General features: G+C 30.6%; 1 protein-coding gene across 3 annotated transcripts in view; it reads left to right on the top strand.

The window, feature by feature from the left end:
* The window catches only part of LOC134695926 (glutamate receptor 3-like), a 44,461-nt gene extending 37,325 nt beyond the window's left edge, over window positions 1-7,136 (top strand). The window contains exons 15-19 of one of the 3 annotated variants that reach the window (XM_063557415.1): window positions 17-157; window positions 1,330-1,452; window positions 3,388-3,405; window positions 5,755-5,790; window positions 6,815-7,136. In XM_063557415.1, the coding sequence (XP_063413485.1) occupies window positions 17-157; window positions 1,330-1,452; window positions 3,388-3,405; window positions 5,755-5,790; window positions 6,815-6,892 (396 nt within the window). In that variant the 3' untranslated portion in view covers window positions 6,893-7,136. The remainder of the gene's footprint in view (window positions 1-16; window positions 158-1,329; window positions 1,453-3,387; window positions 3,406-5,754; window positions 5,791-6,814) is intronic. The other 2 variants (XM_063557416.1, XM_063557417.1) reach the window with 2 other exon arrangements.
* Window positions 7,137-20,845: the final 13,709 nt, after the last annotated feature.

Raw genomic sequence — 20,845 nt, 5'->3', positions numbered from 1 at the left:
TAAATTATGTTTGTAGTCAGTAGGAAAGAAATCTTTATCGCTTAGCAATGTTGCTGGAACTTTTCACATAGTGATTGGAGGTCTGGTGATAGCAATGATTTTCTCAGCATTAGAATTTCTCTTTCACCATAAGAAGAATCAACGAAAACAGAGCAAGGTAAATAAAGGCAGCAATATTATACCGGTGTTCAAAAGTGATCAATCCATTGAGAGAAAACAATTCCGGGTTACAAACTAAAACCGAGGGAAACACTTCAACTGTAAACAATGTCACAAAAGGAACACCGAAGTGAAAAAGAAAACAACACGCAAACACACATTGAAACAAAATATTTGATAACAACTGCCATATTCTTGCCTCTGTATATGACATATCTATAATCAAAAATAGTGGCTTGAACCTGGTTTAATGGCTAGCCAAACATCTCGCTTTATGAAAATGTTAAAAACAATCGCTAAACTGTCAACAGAACGTGAAAACAAATACTGCACACACATACGCCAGATCATTCATAACAGAGTCATGCAAACATGAATAATATAATAGTCGACACAATATGCAAACAGCAGAACAACAAAGAGCATATTCAATCAACGAGCAACACCACAGGATATCAAACATATTGCACCGTGGACGTAACTAACATGCAAAACTCAAACTTTATACAATTATGTTTACAATATTCGTGCAAAACAATTTCATGACAATGATGATATGAAAAGGCAATCTTTGTATTTAGATTACAAACGATAAGAAATAACATACTATCCAAGAGAAAACAAAACAGAAAAATGATAAAAATAAAATCGTCTATAGTATGTATATCCTTTCGAACTAAAACGATTATTACATATCAAAAGTCGTTTTGGTGAAATGCCTCTAGTTTCTTTACATGTTTATAGCAGTGTATTTGCTATATTCATACACCAATTGCATTTAATTGTGTAAATCATATAAATGGTGGAGTCATTATTGTGACATTAATCATAGACCTAACCTTTCTTATATTCTAATGTTCGTGCAATAGTTTTGTAATTAAATAGTTATAAATTTTGAACGTTAACTTGCTTTTACAATCGTTAATATGCAGAATTTGTTTCTTCAAAATATGTTCCAACGTCATACTACATGAGTATTCATGGCACAGATCAAAACTGTGGTAATGCTTTATTATCTAAGAAATATAATCAACTTGTATACACTTTAATATCGCATTTATTTTCATAATGGCAAAGTAGTAATCTAGATAAATATATAAATGGTGTTTATCTTCTTATTGCTGACATGTTGTTGACATAAATTGGTCACTATAAAATTTTGTGTTTCAGGTTATTAAAACAAATTTAATAACAGACTTGACGGATATTGGACATGTCAACATGGAACGGAAAAACGATGAAACGAAACCATTAAAATCACCTAACATAAATGGTGCAAATGACAATAAAGGAGTAAGTCACATGCTTTATTCATTAGTGTTATGTTTTATTATTGTATATGTGTTGGTGTACTGCACCAATCAGAGTGCATGGCTTCTAAGGTAGAACTCTCCACAGTTAGAAAATAAAATTAAAAATGAGCCACAAAATATTTTATCATATTCTATTCCTGGATTTCTAATACATAAATCTAACTGTTTGTGTTGTATATGTGCATATGCTTGTAACCAGTATCTTTCATAGATTTGATTTTCAAAAGTTAAAAGAGTGAAAAATAGTTACTTTTATATGTATCCATGGCAACATTCTGCATATTTTTACCTGATAAAATATTGTAAAAAATATGTATATGTCACATATCCTCCCCAAATACTGGTCAAACTAGAATTTCAATGCCTTTGAGTGATACCTTTTTAGAAACTGTTGACATACATCTTCCTAATGATCAAATAAAAAATGAGTGTCTTTCGCCTCATTTTTTTTGTAAAATCTAATCACAAAGTTCGTGCGATAAAAAGTTGGAAAAAATATTACAATTATTGCCGGACCCATGTATGGTACGGACATTGAAAAAGAGACTGTCAAACAGAAAACAGCCTATATAACATACATTACATAATCTTGGTGCCCATATAATTCCAATACGAAGGCTATTCTGATACTCATCTATCCAAAAATATATTTTATTGCACACTAGCTCTCATATTTGAAAAATCCACCTAACTGTGTAGTGTTACCTAAACACCTTAGCTGTGTTTAACATCAATTCAGACAATTTTGCACAGGACAAAGTATACAAATATTAAAAGTCCTAGTGTATACACAAATATGTCCATTGACCTCATATTTCATTGATTTTGGTTGAGAAATCAGAGGCAAACCAAAGTAGTCAGAATATAACTAAGAATGTTCACTAAGAAATCAGAGAAATATATTCTTTATGATATGGATTATTATATACTTTTCGAAATACACTGCAAACACGTCGTTTAATTACATGAGGTAACTTTTGACCAGCAGAGGGTTATTTTCCTAAGAAAAGAAAAAAACATTTGAAGAATACACAAAATTATATTTTATTATTGTTTCATGCTGCTTCTATAATATGTTTTCAACTTACTATAATATGTTAAGCTTTAATCGACAATACATAAACTCTTTTACAGTTATTTTCAAAATGCTAGCAAGACACATTTTTGGCTTGTTTGCATGCTTTGTTTTGTATCAATGTTTGCTCAAATATTGTAATAAAGATTGACATACGAAAACAACATAAAAAAGCGGATTTTACACTATATCTTAACCTTATTGAACATTGTTACAGTGCTTAAAAAAACATTTATATAATGAAATCAAGCAAGGCAACCTAGTCTTTGTTTTGCTAGCATTATGAAAGAAGCTGAAAAGGAAACAATAGTTTCATTCGAGCATCACTGATACGTCTTTTGTAGGCGAAACGCCGATATACAAACATTTCAATCCTGATATCTATGATAAGTTTATTTCCATAATATTGAATAATGCTTCAAAACTCAGTATATTTGATTACGAGTTCACTAGTACTGTCAAAGTTTACAATTAAATCATAAAGTGTGCATACTTGGTCCGTTGAGATAATGTTGGTTTCATCAGATAAAGACGGAAACCTGCACTGAATGGACGAGTTTTGCCATGTTTACGCTGTACAACGCATCAAAAAAATGTCACCTAAAATATTGGAGACAAACGGCGCTCCATCCATATCAAACTCACGGTGCACAAATTATTCTTCACGTAAACATGCATACATCAATGGTTCTTATATTTAATTTTTTGGTAACTTCAAATATATGTCTTCGTTTTTATGTTAAGTGCCTTATTTGTATCTTTTTTATAATGTTTTACTTATCATTTGTCAAAAGGGTATCATTTAAACGTAAAAATTACAAAATGTATGTTATTCAATAGCATCCATGCCTTTGTCGGGTAAGTAAATAGACTGTTTGTGTAGCGTAGATAAACGTACTTAATGTTATACATGTAACCTATTATCAAAATGTTGGTACGGATTAACACCGTGGAATCGAAGACACGAGTGTTCACACATTTTTGAGTCTCTGTCTTTTTCAAATATTAACTACTTAGATAAACAAGTTGAGTTATCCCTCTTCTTTCAATTTTTACTATTTAAATTGTTTTCATACCTATTATTAAACTCGTTTTTTGCATGTTATACAAGTAGATACGACAAAATATGTATGACCTTTATTTATCGGACACTTATAACAAATAACGACTCATTTCTGGCATAATCTGTGTTTAAAATACAACGTGTAAGAGTTAGTTGCGCGACTAATTAATTGATTGAGTTTCCCTTCTAAGTTTAATAGAAAATTCTGTTTAGTTGTTATGTACGGATGATCAAAAGGTTCACATTTTGTTGTATTGTAAATGATATTAAGAACAATAAGCAACACTGGATATTCTGAAGAAAACATTTTGACACACATTTAGTGTATATATCAATGTCTGAAGAAAATCTATAACTATATCTATGTATTTGAATGTTTGTAATTTCTTTAGAATTGATATTTGCTTTTGAATTGGTATACATGTCCAACAAAAATATCTATTGACCGCATTTGTCTATATTTTAATCAATCGTCATAGTTGTAGATAAATTGTCTTTTCTGACATAAAGCAATCACACCACGTCTAGACTGCCTGTGCCAGATTTTGTCACTTTCCTCTTAACAAGCTCAAAATTAATATACTTTGTTTCCTATATACATACACAGACCTGCAGCAACCATTCTATTAATAATGAAGTCAAAGGCTTTTAAATGTATAATAAAGAGCGAAATGTTTTACTTAAGTTGAAAGTCATATTTTCGATTAGCAGTAAACAAATGTAAAATGAGAACTATATTGTCACAAGATGTTTAGTATTGTACAGATGTATGTGAGTGCACACTATAGACAGAATAAAAGACCAAATATTCATTTTAGTGATGGTGTTTCAATCAATTTGGTTGCATAGAGATCGATTTATTCGTTATGTAACAAATGGACATAGTTCAGACATAACAATCTGTCACGGAGTAAACACAGAGGCCCACGAAGATTTATATTACTCATTTTTTCATATTTTTGGACTATTTTAAAAAGAATTTATCCATTCATGTGATGTGTTTCAGCTTTCAATTAAGTCATTTGTTTATTGACTTTCCGTTTCAAATACTTCCCTCGGAGTTCGATATTTTTGTTATTTTATTGTTTATATATGTTTATTTTGCAAATAAGAATGTTTACAGCCGCGATTAGGGTGCTGTTACCAGAGTAGGTGGACAATTCCAAACATTTTATTTTAGGTGTTATCTTGATAATATAATTAGCTTTTCAACGTTTTGATATCTTTATCAATGTTTCAAGATATAAGGGAAATACTCGTTTTTGAAAACCAATGACTACTATAGAGAGTCGTCCTTCATTTTTTTCATCTTTGTTTCTTTATTTACATGTCTCTGTTATTGTGATTAAAATTCTTGTTATGTACAATTTGCTACATATGGCACCAAACTAAAATAAGGGGGGAGAGTCGTAAGAGCCTTTAAATTGTTAACGAACGATTTTATTCTAACAGGTTGACATGTACTTTTTCACATGCTGAAGTTTAGTTTATTTTGTTTTGTTCTATCTTTTATAGTTTGAAAATTATGGTCCAAAGACATAGTGATGGCAAAAGATCATAATATCACTTTTGAGTAATATGAGCAAATCTTTTAACCAGAAATGACGACGCTTAAATTTGACATAATCTGTTTCTTATGTTCAAAATAAACATCGAAATGAAAGCGATACGTTTTTTTATATGATAAAACAAATAACAATATAAAAAAACAAAAAGACAATAAGGACAAAAGACTCAAAGTACTGAGTTTCTGAAATCTTTGTCTATGCCAAATTCAACAAATGAATAAATCATGTTTCTTTGACTAGACTTTCAAAAAGTACATGTAGGAAAATTTAAGTTTACAGGCGTCATCATCAATAGAAGCTGCATATGAAATTGTACAATGCCAACATGTTAATGACGATATAAGTATTGACGTGATAACACCATATAAATGGATACTTATAACTCTATAAAAATGTATATTTACTCATGTTTTAACCCAATACATTATTTATACAATTTGAACGGTTATGTGACAATATTCTAAAAGGTAGACTGGAGTATTTTGACTTAAGTAGATGCAAAAATCGTCGTTATTGTTATGCTGTTTCCAGAAAGATGTTTTTTTGTATTTTTGATCAATAAATGTTTCTTTTTAGGGTATGCTAACTGTATTTAAAGAACAGAATAATTCGGTTCGTTGTAATCTCCCTTTGGTTGGTTTGTCCTAGTTTAAATATTTTCCTCTTGCATAACATAGATTTATAGGAGCCTTTGCATGACACCCTTGGCCAATAAGTCCGTATTTAATACCTTACACTATTTGTTGTCATACGGCTTTATATTGTTTAACCTTTATGTCTATAACCTTAAAATGCATATAACAAACAGATACATAGAGGCAATAGTTATGCTTTAACTATCCATTGAAAAGGGAATTGGCTTTGTATTGATCTGTAGAGTAAAGTGCTAGAAACTGTTTATTTATTTATCTTTGTTTATATAGAATAGGGTATTGACGTAATTTTAAAAATAAATTGTAGTGTGGTTATTGTAACTGTATATATATATATATTTATCATAGTTGAAAGTTACATGAATTGACATATTTGCCCTTTTTCCTCAAACTGCCATAAATGTTTTGTTGTATATTGTAATGATGAATTATTTAAAGAAACAATATAAATGTAAGCAATAACAGAAAGGGATAATTAAATATCTCACAATTAGAACATGTACATTAAGGTACATTTGATTAATATTAAAAGAGAAAGCATAACGGTGATATCCATGGTACCATAAAAAAGTATTTTTTTTACAAATTGACAAAATTATCTTCGTAACTGTATAGATATACTGTATTTCGTCAAAAACATGGTTTCGGATTGACAACTATGTTCATGTACACAATTTGAGTTCTTGCCAATACCAGGTATAAAACAGAATATATTAAAAGATTTTTGTATGAATCAATAATAACATAGTCAACCAGTGACTATAATGTACATGTATATACATGGTCAGAGGATATCTTAGATAGAGGTTAGAGCTCAGTTCATGCTCTCACCAAATATACAGTTAATTGATCGTATATACTCATTATTAAGTCTTTGATTACATGTATAATATATAATATCAATTCTTAAGACTATTCTGATAAAAAGTATTTTCCCTTGAATATGATACTTCAGATTAAAGAATTTTATCAATATTTTTCAGTATCAAACAACAACAACATCACCTGCAAACCTTATTATGTTCGACTCGATCACAGAAAATGGATCCACAATGCTTTGACCAGAAACATTCGAGCATATGAAAGAAATATAAAGGGTCATCCATTTGAAGACTGAATCTGTTAATCAACTTTAAACTTTGATTGGTTATTGATAATCAGATGTAACGGGTGATTTGTATGTAACACTGTATAAACAATTCATATTTGGTCTTCACAACAACTATGCTTATCTATGTGCACGAAGATTCAGTTCATCAAAATATTTGAAAGTTATAATTTATTGCTGACGTAGCACAGCTTAACATTATTATTGATTCATGATTTCGTCATTTTGTTTAAAAAACATTAATTAAACTCTACTAGTGTCTTGTTTTTATTACAGCCGTCAAACAAAACTATACAAACGCACGCACAAGTACAATACTGTGCATGATGTTCAAATTAAATTGAAAACTGTTTAATTTACACTTATGAAATTACATACGATAATAGAGTCTCTTAGGTTACGCGAATCAAATCAATAGTATTGATATTGATGAAAAATTAGAAAGAGGAAAGAGAATGATATTTCACGTGATCATCAAATCATTAAGGTGGCTCGTGGGTACAAAAATTTTAGCAAAAAATTAAACCTTTATTTTTTCATTACAAATTTTATTTATTACACTATTAGTTGTAACTTTATGATATGGTACAAAAAACAACCCAAAAAAATGATTTGGTTTGGCCCCAAATGACTTTAAAAATTGAAAAGCTCCAAATTATCTCCCTTTGGTGCAAAAATGCCATTTTTTGGCCTTAAATTTGAAATATCTTTTTTAACTCATCGGTGACCTATATTTTTTATTATTATTTTCAAATAAGCTGTACATAAACTAAATAATTGTAAAATTTAAGCGATTTCTTATATTAGGTTATTTTTTTATTTCGATATTTCCTCTTTTTCTCCTATTAGTTCAACAGAAAAAAAGGACATTAACAAAAATGTATGCTTCTTCCAGAGGCAGATTTTAGCTTAAATGAACGGTGACCCCATTTTTTTATTTCATTTTTCTTTTAAGTATATGATAAAGTTCATTTATGAAAAAATATAGCGAAATCTTATATTAGAAAAAAAAATCATTTATACCCAGGAGCCCCCTTAAGCCGGTTAACACCATGAAAAAAGGAAACCGACATAAGAAACACAACAGGTCGAAGAAATACAGATAACTAGATTTAGCACCGCGAACTTTTAGGAATGTTGGTCCTCAATGCTCTTCAACTTCGTATTTTATTTGACTTTTTAACTTTTTTTGGATACGAGCGTCACTGATCAGTCTTTTAAAGACGAAACGCGCGTCTTGCGTAAATACAAAATTTAATTCTGCTATCAATGATGAGTTTACCCCACCCAAAACCATGATTAACTAGGTTGCCTCTGAAGGTTTCTACGATTTTTTCCACTAGTGATAGCAAAATTGAAACTTGAAAGATGATGTCATGGATGTTGAAGAGTCATATTAGAGAATTCGGACCTACGTAGTACATATGCAATATGTTCATATTAGCCTATGAACTGAATTTTCTGTTAGAAAAGAGACAACATGTTTTCCTTTACATACATGTTATAGTCTTAAACACATATTACGTAGAATGAAGATTGTTATATCGCTTGTTGTTTTGCTCCAGTCCTTGATTTTGACACATAAAAGCAAATCAACAACTACACCTGAACTATAGATAAATTCATTTACCTCGACACGAGTTCAATTATTGTTTTTAAAATCAAACCGACACCAAAAGTTTGAATTAAAACATGATATCAAGGAGAAAGGGTATACACGACGACCGTAAGAAACATTTGCATTTATAACACCTACAGACAAGTGAGTATGCTAAGAATGATGTAATTTCGCACTCATAGAACTACGAGACAATGGCGCTAAAAGAGCCGACTTGATAATATAGTTCAGATGTCTGCAATTTATAACAAACAAAGATAGTAAAACAAGCATTTTGGATGTTGGCATTTAAGTTTTCATAAATCCTTACTTACCTGCATGTCTAAAAATATGTAAAGAAGCTCTGCTAAGCAGCATGACATTCATTGTCGACAATTAACATTCAGTAGACGTGAGTGTTGGTTTCGTGTTGGCATTTCCAGAATTGAGGATTATAAGACATCAATATGAATGATCATGGATTTATATTGTGCAATGTCGTGCAGATAAACACAGGAGGCTTGACTTGTCTTTATGTCCGCGATTTGTATGATGGTTGATCAACAAGACGGGTGTCAAATGTATAGAACCTGCTGACCTGTACTGTTGTTTCTCTGTTTTCTTTTGTTGGATATGGCGTTGACCGTTTTTTTTCCGACATATGTTAATAACAAAAAGATTTGGTAATGAAACAACTCTTTACAATAGACCGAATGTCACAGAAATAAACAGCTATAAGCCACATTTTGGCCTTCAACAACGAACAAAGTCCGTACCGCATAGTCAGTCTCAAAAGGCTACAAAAAGACAGAATGTAAAACAATTCAAACGAGAAATCTAACGGCCTTATTAATGTTCAAAAAATAAACAATTATCGCCCCGCTTTCAACTGGGACAGTGATGTAAGTGTACAACATAAGAACGAACTAAAAAAATCAGTTGAAAAAATGCTTCACTTTTCAGAATATCTATCTATCAAAAACACAGAGATGACGTGACAAGGTATTTATACATCATTTGATTTTGGTATTTATCACTGCACTTTTTCAGTTTTGATATTTTGCCGCCTATAATATTTTATAGTATTGTTTGTGGTCGATTCTTTTCTATACTCCAAAATTTGGCTAGATTCTAACTAGATTACTATGACCATGTGAAAGAGGAGTATTCATTATATCTTTTGACCAAATTTATCGCTTGCAATCAAATACAGATTAAACAAGCCAAGCCGTCGATCGCTAAATTAATAAAAGTTAACAGTTATAACAGTTATCCAGCCCAGTAGCCAGTACTTCGGTACTGGCATGAAAATACGGATTTTTTGTGTTATTAAAATTTGCTGTTACAAAATATTATAAATTATTTTAAATTAAGGAATGTATCTCCCTCATGCAAAGCTCTGATTCCTTTCACGAATTTGACTATACCTTTTGGACCTTTTTGATTACAGCTCTTCATCTTTTATATAAGCTTTGGATTTTCAAATATTTTGACCACGAGCATCACTGAAGAGACATGTATTGTCGAAATGCGCATCTGGTGCAAGAAAATTGGTACCGTTAATTTAATTATCAATTGTTATCACAAAAAACACACATGAAATAAAAAAATCTTAGCAATATGAATTTGATATTCATAATGTTGCCTCTGTAACATATATCTATTAACAAAAACATATTTCTTGTTACCTCAAAGGCTTTTAATAAGTACTGGGAATGCGGCCTATATTCTAACTTGTCTAAATCTGAAAGAGTTAAACAAAACAAAACAATAAAGCTTAGGGTCATTAACATATGGAGAATGTTATTTTCAACAAAACATAGATATCGTATGTGATATATTTTTGCTAATTTACTTACGCATCATTTATTCTGACAACTCATTCATTTCCATTAACAACAACAAAGGAGGGTCCTTACCAGATACAGATATTAACGACTTCTATTCGTGTCGAAGTCGTAAAATTATAAACACTATTCAGGAGACACTATACAGGAGACACAATACATGATTTGGTGGTTGGGTATATGTTCTGATAACATGACTTGCACATGTTGCAAAGCTATTAAAAAAAATTGTTGATTCCACCGCTTAACACATGTTTCACATGTTTATGGATGTTGTAATAAAGAAGGTTAATGAATCTGATATCAAAAATCTGGGGAAAAAATGTAATTCCTTCCTTCATTCAGTCTTTCATTTGATTAATCCTGACCCCTTCGGTGTGTTCTATTACAAGAAAAACCTTAAAATATGCATTAGCTATAACATTATTCTTTAATTAATCATTATGAATACGCAAAGTGTATTGGTTGAATTGTTTAGCTCGACTATATACATTTGTTCACAAATATATGACCGGGTTTTTATAAATTTAATGTGTTAGATAGGCTCCCATTTAAAACCCTTTAAGCGTGATAGGTTTAGCTATCCATTACACCAGGTTAAATCTACAATGTCTAATTGAGCAAATGCCATACCAAGACAGGAATATGACATTTGTTTACATTTGTTCAATGTGTTTAAGCTTTTGATTTTGCTATTTGATAAAGGATTGTTCGTTTTACTTTTCATTGGAGTTAGGGTTTTAGTTATTTTCCTTTGTGGATACCGACTGTCTATATACATATTAAAAGACTAAAACAAAGTACTCTTTATTCCTGTTTTTGTTAAAAGTTTGATGAAACGAAGTCGTCGATCCTAAAATGAAGCTAGATACGGTTAAAGTAGTGTAAAGTTTTTAATATTTTCGCAATTTGTCAATTTAGAAAAATCCCATCTTTATAAAACCAATAGTTGAATATGCCTCATCGCAATATTTATGACGGCCATCTTTCACCCTCGAAATGAAGGTGGTCATATATTCAGAAATATGTTTATCCGAACAATTGATGACCTAGTTTTATATAATTGTTATAATAACAAGATATAAAGACTGTCCCCATTATTTTCTCTAAATACAATTTATGTTTTGGTATCTTTTTAATATAAGAAGATCTTATTCAGACTTAATAGCAGGTAGTCGTATCATACCGTATATACACCATGCCGAAATCAAGCATTCAGATTAACAGATATATGTTAATTTTAGTGACTGATTGAAACCAGCAGGCATATCTTAATTGATTTAATGCAATATTCTTATAAACTGCGCAACTAAAATTTTACTTCGATTAAAGTCATGCAACAAGCGAAGAATGCATTTAGTAGTTTGATCAGATTACGCGTTAAATAAAACAAGATGATTGAATTTAACAAAAATATCAAAGCATTTGTTCACCGAAAGTGACATTAATTGTATGCTTTCCATCTTCCTTCTTCTAATGGCTTGTACAATCCTTGATTAAGTAGTACTAATATAGAACTCCATTTATTTCTTGTCCTAATTAAATATCTTTTTATTAGGATTCAGTTGCATATTCTGTGAAATTGAAGAAAAAAAACTACATTGAATTGGCAAACCATATCGAGGTTCTTTATTCCACACGATATGATAAAAATAGTCAATACTAGCTTTGTATAATTTAGTGTTCGTCAATTTTACAAGCACCAACCTCAACATGAAATTAACATTTTAGAAATTTCGTGCGTTCAAAAAGTATAGATATACAGGGAAGTCCTTGTAGAAGAAAACCAGCATCTTAGATAATTTCAAAGAAATGTATTTACATGATTTGTTTATTAATATTAATGTTACTAAGCAAGATATAGCTCTCATCTATATATATTTTCATGTATTATCAATGTGTTTAGTACTATGGCTTTTAAATCATATGAAAGTATAGTTAAGCCACTTTTGACAAAACAACCGCAATATACCTCCTTAATTTCAGGAAATTTGTGTCCCTCCCTTTTATTTTTTTTTTTACATCTACCCGACTTAGATATATAGTGTTTTGTCTATTTGATAGCTGACGATTGTTCAAATGAAATGTTTATTTCGCTACTTGTGACATAACCCATCATTGGCAAAGCAAATCTATTTGTTTGTAATAAGAACAATTTCAAAAGAGGAACAGATTATTTTTCGGCCGTTACCACCGATTCCTGTATATGTGTAAACAAGGAATATATTGAAATTATTTCAGTTCCTTTTAGATTGACTATTTATCTTCGTACAAAAGTGTCAACAATTTGACATCTTATTCTGTCTTCCTATCTTTTATTAAACCACTGTTGTATATGTACATGTACAAATAATTGCGAAAAAGTTATTAATAAAAGTTGCTGCATTGGTTATTAAGTTGCAGAATTATCTTAATTTCTAAAACAGCCCCACTTTACCGATAAAATCACTGGTAAAAATGAAAACAGAATAATTTATATCATTCATAGACAACAGGCTCCGTAGAGTCTTGCTTTAAAATAAAAATACATCAATGCCTTTTCTGTGTAGGATATTGTGTTTCAACTGTAGCATATGTATGTCGCCACTATTACTATATTAAGAAAAGAAATCAAATTATACCTTTAAACATTTGCCTAGTACATTTTAGATGATGAAATTATCATATATGGATTATTCTAGGATCGATAAGAAATCGGATAAACATTATAAACTAACGATTTCTAATTAGCCTGCACTGCCGTGCACTGTGGCATAGATTAAAAGATGATACAATTCTCAATAGAACCATAAAATTGAGGCGAAACATTATTTTATGTTTTATAACAAGACATTGATATTAATTGTAAGGCACGTGATATAAATCTAACTTTAAATTTTACCTATCATTTAAATGGGTAAATATCCCTAATGCGGGTTAAAGCGATGACCCCAATTATATTATGTCAACAACGGATTGTGAGCAATGATTGTGACAATGATATAATGAAGAAACCAATTATTGAATGTTTTAATGTTTGCAAATTACTAAAATGAGAAGGATGTTTATTTGGAAAATGGAATTTGTCCACCGAAGAAGTCGTGTTAAAAATCAAAGTTGTTTTTAAATTTTGAAAATGAAATAAAGAATGTTACCCCTAGCATGTCATATTTTGTCTGACATGTGGGGACATTCTGAAATAAAGAGAAACAGACTACTCCCCGCCAAAAAAAAAAAATAACAGGAAAACCACAATAAAACTTTAAAAATGCTTTCACTGAGAAACGTAAAACCAACAAAAAATCGCGGTTGATCTCGATGCAAACCATAACGCATACTGAAATTTACATAATGGACAGGGAAATGATAGAACATTCTTATTTCCACCAACTACTTGAAATGAATCGCGCACAATTACAAAAATAGATAAAACCATAAAGACTATCATATGGATTGTTCGTACCTGAATCAAAAGATTTTTCGTGACATGCAAGAAATTAAATGTTTTAATTTATTGACTTCAAAAGCATTTCACAAAAATTGCATTTAATGGAATGATCAACCAGTTGACATAACTTGATAAATATAGCATGCGTTTTTCTGATAAGATTTCAAACTATTATTGAATTGATAAAGACACTCCAATTACGACTTTTGTCGCCTCATTTATTCTCATCTATAAAGTAAAGACAATTATCTGGAAAAAGGCCGATTTTTTGTTTTTTGTAATCGAATATTCAATATTAACCGTTGTAATAAAAACTCATCTAGAGCATATGTGTCTCACTCAGTTCAATTTTCCGGTATGCGCATGGAGTATATTTTTATGCTGGATGATTTTGATTTGTCTTTTCCTTTGCAGCATTGTATATTTCTGTTATACAATCACCGTCTAAAATGCAACAAACCGGTGTTTGAAGTTTATCAAATATGTTAATAAATCACAGTAAGCAACAACAAACATTCTTCGATTGAACATATTGTTATGATATTGTAATTATTGTATTAATTCATGTTTGCCTGATTTGTGTTGTGTGGCCTGCTAATTGTTCGCAGAATAATCTTAGAACTCTGCAGTTAGAAATCACTGGAACAATTTCAGAATAATTGGAACTATCCATTTGACTTACATAATGATTCCAGAATGATCCTAATAAAAGATGCGTTATATAAACTTCTACATTTTACTAGAAACTTCTGTTGTAACTTTCTAGGCCGTTCCATTCTAGAGTGTTCTAGAATTTTCCCTGACAACTATATATATATATATATATACGGACACTATAGTTAAACTCTCAGACTTAAATTTATACTTAAACTTAGACTTAGACATCGATAGACTTTAGTGTTCACAGCATTTGGATTGACACTTTAATTCTACAAACACCATCGTACTGGATTGTGACCTTAGTATTGAACGTAATATATAGATTGGATTCCTAGAAAATTTCCGGATACAGATAAAGATTAAAGATTGGACTCATAATTTGACAGTTAAGTTGACAGCAATATTTGTGTAATACTTTAAAATTTTGTATAATAAATATTGTTAAATTTTACTATTGATTTGTGTCTTTTGTTGGTTACAATTTAAAGGCGATTTCTGGCCGTAACAATATATATTTTGTTGTTACAAACAACACAGGAACTATATGTCTGGAATTTAGAAATGGCTCTAAAACTGATTCACACACAGGCTCTCTTTTTTTGGTATCTGGTAATTGCGTGGATAAATAGGTACAACATAATTGTTGAGAATGTGCATTTGAGAAACAAATTAGAAACAATACATTAAATAAAATCATAATGTAAGAAAATTTTCGTTAAAAAGCACCAAAAAAATGCTACGCAATCTGACTGTTTATAAAAAAAACATTTGAAGAACTATTGCTTTATTGAAATGTCATTGTTAAAGACAAATTATGAATAAACTGTCAACTAAACTAAGTATTGATCATGATATTTAGTATTTCTATCCAAGGAATAGATTCTGTAAGCTGTACACCTTTTGGATATGTTATGTCCAAGGTGCTCTTTAATCCTCGTACTTCGTTTGTCCTTTACAAGTTTTTGATGCGAGTGCCACTATTGTTTTTTTTTATAGATATAACGCTCGTCATGCGTCAACATTATAAGGATGGTATCATTGGTGATTTTATTTTTGGAAAATTATAATGTTCTATCATAATTTTATGTATTATGGGGCGTATTGATTGATGTATTTTACTACTAGTCTACAAAAGAGGGACGAAAGATACCAAAGGGACAGTCAAACTCATAAATCTAAAACAAACTGACAACGCCATGGCTAAAAATGAAATAGACAAACAGAAAAACAATAGTACACGTGACACAACATAGAAAACTAAAGAATAAACAACACGAACCCCACCAAAAACTAGGAGTGATCTCAGGTGCTCCGGAAGGGTAAGCAGATCCTGATCCACATTCGGCACCCGTCGTGTTTCTTATGTGATTACAAATCCGGTAAATAGTCTAATTCGGTAGGTCAAATTCATGAAAGGGAAGGGGATTGTAGATACGACGTAAGGAACATATCCGATATCAAAAGTTGTTGACACATTACTACTGAAGTTAGAAAAAGGAATGATCGTGATTGATCAAAATGTCATACTTTCCGTATGTGAAAATGATTACATTTTTACTGAAATTCAGTCAATATTGTTATCAAAAGTACCAGAATAATAATTTACTACATGAGACGCGCGTTTCGTCTACATAAGACTCGTCAGTGACGCTCAGATAAAAAAGTTTAAAAGCCAAACAAGTACAAAGTTTAAGAGCAATGAAATCCAAAAATTCAAAAACATTTTGCCAAATATGGTTAAAGTAGTCTATGCCTTTGATAAGAAAAAGAAAATCCTTAGTTCCTCGAAAACAATCATAGGTTTGTAAACAGGAAAGTTATGACCATATGGTTTTTATTCATGTCAAGACCGAAGTGCTGACTACTGGGCTGGTGATACCCTCTGGGACGAAACGTCCACCAGCAGTGGCATCGACCTAGTGGTGTAAATAGTTATCAAAGGTACCAGAATTATGATTTAATGCGCAAGACCCGCGTTTCGTCTACACAAGACTCATCAGTGACGCTCAGATTAAACTTGAATATGTATGATTGCTCGTTTCGAAGCTGAGACATTTTCACATATATCGTTAATTTTCGGGGCACGAAGTGAGATAAATGTTGTCGTAAATAAGCACATCCCGAAAATCCCTTGATGATTCGGATCCTTGTTTTCACTAAATAAGATCTTTGAAACTGTAATGCTTTGCATGTGCGATATTTTGTCGCTGTGATTAAAACTCATTAAGGGGTTATCTGTTCTTTGGTCGGGTTGTTGTTTCTATAATATATTCCCCATTTCCATTGTAAATCTTATGTAATAAATTAACAGTGTTTAAAAATTCATTATGTTGTCCTCTACTCTACTTTCCTAATTAACACAAAATGTTAAGCTCAGTCACGTGTTAAAAAAGGAACATGACCAATATCACTGCACAGCGATTTGTTGTTTACTCACAGCGTTAGTTTCCCAATGTGAGTCGCATTACTGATATTGACCAATATTGACAAACGGTAGAGATCATATTTATGTTGCAGTAACTTGAAAAATATAATATTTTGTTTTCCGAATTCGAAAAAATATGATGGCTGTTGAAATAAACTCATCATAGAAAACCAGGATTAAATTTTGTATTTATGACGCGTGTTTCGTCTTTAAAAGACTCATTAGTAATGCTCGAATCCAAAATTTAAAAAGGTCAAATAAATTAAAGTACGAAGTTGAAGAGCATTGAGGATCAAAATTCCGAAAAGGTTTTTCAAATATATCTAAGGTAATTCTTAAGCTAACTATGGGTACTTGGTGTGTTTGAAAAAACTACCAATCAGTCTAGAATTGGTTTATATTTAGAATGCAAATTCGTGTCGATCAATATATTATTCATTTTTTTAGTAAAATTCTAATCTGAATAATTGTAATCCACATTTGATGATTTCGGTCAACCTATTGTAAAGTTCAAAGTGGTTTGAAATCTTCTATGATATTATTAAAGTACTTAGAGTTTTGGGCGAATTACTGTTTTATTAGATAAAAATAACTTAATTAACCCAACATTTTCATTTGTTAGTGGATAACGAAATTGTGTTTTAGTAAATATACACAATTATAGCACATGACAAGTAATTAAATCAAACTACATAATTTGTGTTAACGGACAATAAATTCTAAGGAAAATTGCGTTATCTAGCTTTACATCGAATGAATAAAAGGACACTAAACATTGATTAATACTTTCAGAGCACGGAGTGAAGAAAATAAAAATAAAATTGTAATGTCACTTGTGTAATAGTGTTGTGTTTTGGGCGTGTGACCTGATTGCTGTTACTGATTGTAATATGTATGACATAATGCTTCTGTGTGTGTTACATTTTAGTGTTGTGTCGACGTCGTTGTTCTCCTCTTATATCTAATGCGTTTCCCTCGGTTTTAGTTTGCTATCCCGATTTTGTTTTTTGTCCATGGATTTATGAGTTTTGAACAACGATATACTACTGTTGCCTTTATTTAAAGCATTCAGAGATTGAAGGAAGTATAACACAAATGATATGTTCTGCTCTGTCTTGATTATTTATTTGTTTTAGAACAATTAATTTGAGGAAAAATGTTTCGCATGTGCTGCAATAGTTGTTTTACAGCGGATCGTTTTTTGAGAAATGTATTTTGAAAAGCCTATATTTTGAAATTGCTACCAGTTCAAACTAGACAAGAAGGGAAACCAGTTAAGATTAGCCTGGTTTTCAATAACTCTAGCATATGTATAATATAATGTATATGTGCAGTTCATTCATAAATAATGAATCATTTGTATAAATTCATTTGTCTTTGCAGTTTTAAATAGATTTATTTGGACGTCACTGATTATTCTAATTTAGACGAAACGCATGTCTGGAGTAGCAAATCAAGAGTCTTGTAGGTTTAAGAGTTTTTTGAATGATTCGTATTATCATTATCTTCAATAGAAGAAGAAAAAACTACACATTACAAATAGAAATATAAACAATGAAAATGAATAAGACAACATCCATGTTTTATTAACGTTGGCGCTGATGTAAAACAAGATTGTAGGCAATCAATAATTTTAACATATGTCGCAATAATGTTCGTGTTTTAAATAAGACAATGTTACTGTCTTTAGTGTATAAATTTTGTATAACCCTTGATGCCCTTTATGAATATTGATTTATACTTTCAGAGCACGGAGTGAAGAAAATAAAAATAAAATTGTCATGTGTAAAAATGTTAAACGTTGTAGTATTGAGTTTTGGGCGTGTAATTTGTGACGTCACTGATTCTTCTAATTAGTAGCGAATCAAGAGTCTTGTAGGTTTAATAGTTTATTAAATGATTCTTATTATCATTATCTTCAATAGAAGGTGAAATAAATACAAATAGAAATATAAACAATGAAAAATAATAAATAAGACAACATCCATGTTGTATTAACGTTGACGCTGGTATAAAACCAGAGTGTAGGCAATCAATGATTTTAACATATGTCGCAATAATTTTCGTTTACTGTCTTTAGTGTATAAATGTTGTATTAACCTTGATGCACTTTATTAATATGGTACTTCCAAACAGCTTTGTTGGATTGCGTTAATCTGGAACAGCTAGATTCTTGTTTATTAAGATTAAAATCAGAAATTGTCAGTTTCGTTTTGTTTTGATTTCCCATGCGATATATCTTCCTTTATAATATCGTACTTTTACATTTAATCTTTTGATTTAAATTTCACTAAAAAAAAGGTTCTGTCAATGGCCTTGCGATGTAATTAAAACGAAACTGAAATTAAAATGATACGGGTATAAAACACATGCATAGAAACTGGTTACTTATAATGATTCTTATGTATTTATCGTTACTGTTGTAACACACGGAAAACATGCCTGAGGTAACACAATTTAAAAATGTTAAGGTTCAAAACCGTTATTCAAAATACATAAAGATTTGATGAACCAAACTTGCGACATTAAAATGGACCTTCCAGCTAAATACTCCAATACAGAGATTCTCTTGATTTAATCCAAAAGAACAAAATCACAAAAAAATGAACTCCTAGGACAATTAAAAATGAAAAGTAAGTAATCAAAAGGCAAAATTAAAAGCGCAAACACATCAAACGAATTCGGATGAAAATCAACTGTCATATCCTTACTCGTTACAGCCATTTTCTTCACATCTTATCGAGTGACAATTTTATTTAAAAACGCCAATACATATACCTAATCATATGGTATGATATGTCCAACCTACTAGCTTGCATGGTTAACTTTATTTTTGTTCATTGTAAATGAGTTGTTTGTTGTCAATATTGTTATTATGAACTATATATGTCGCTACAAATTATTTCTCGTTACAATTTTGTTTTGCATTTAAAATCAAGCACCCTAGGAAATAGTTATCAAAAGTACCAGGATTATAATTTTATACGCCAGACGCGCGTTTCGTCTACATAAGACTCATCAGTGACGCTCAGATCAAAATAGTTAAAAAGCCAAACAAATACAAAGTTGAGGAGCATTGAGGACCCAAAATTCCAAAAAGTTGTGCCAAATACGGTTAAGGTAATCTACTCCTGGGGTAAGAAAATTCCTAGGAAACCTATTTCTTTTTCCTAAAAACCATAAACAACAAAAACGACATATTCTATATTAAACTACAGGAACAAAAAAGTTCCAACATAACCGTGTGTAATATCTGGGTCATCGAGTGAATAAAGAATTGTTCACTATGAAATTTACAACTTGTAATGAAATACGACAAATTATTCATGTGTAACTCTGTCGTTTTTATTACTTGTTAGCTGATTATTTGTAATTAAAACAAGCCAAAAAGGAAGACGAGCATGCTGGCATCTGTCTAATACTTCAACACATGAGTAACGTTCGTGTCCTGGTTTTTACATTAAACATATCAAATTTACAGAAAATGTGAAAATTATCCCAGAATGTAACAAATTACAACGTTAACCGTTTTTTCCATAACACAGCTATCATCTGATTGGAAATCGTTTACACAATGAGAGCACGAAAAAGACATTATGCATTATATTTGAAGTTTGATTTTGATGAATCTATACAAAATGAATCTGACAAATTCAGAGTTGAAATATCCCATTGGCAATCTGTATGCGAATGGTTTCGCAAGTAAAATAATAACAAAACCTCTACGTGATTCTTGTTTGTTAATAATTAAAACAGAACTTGTCATCTACACACTCTATGTTTTTATTTTCAATGACTATTTTAAACCAGTTTTACATAATTGTATTTTTTCAGAACATTAATAAATTGAAGATGTACTAAAAATGTACAATGGAATCGGAACAAACGTAATGATAATACTCTTAAAATATATATAAATTTATCAATCCTAAATGTTGACATCAGTAAAT

Source organism: Mytilus trossulus, chromosome 14, assembly GCF_036588685.1.
Source record: "Mytilus trossulus isolate FHL-02 chromosome 14, PNRI_Mtr1.1.1.hap1, whole genome shotgun sequence".
Taxonomy (NCBI): domain Eukaryota; kingdom Metazoa; phylum Mollusca; class Bivalvia; order Mytilida; family Mytilidae; genus Mytilus; species Mytilus trossulus.
Note: the sequence above shows the minus strand (reverse complement) of the source record. Positions and strands in the feature narration are given on the sequence as shown.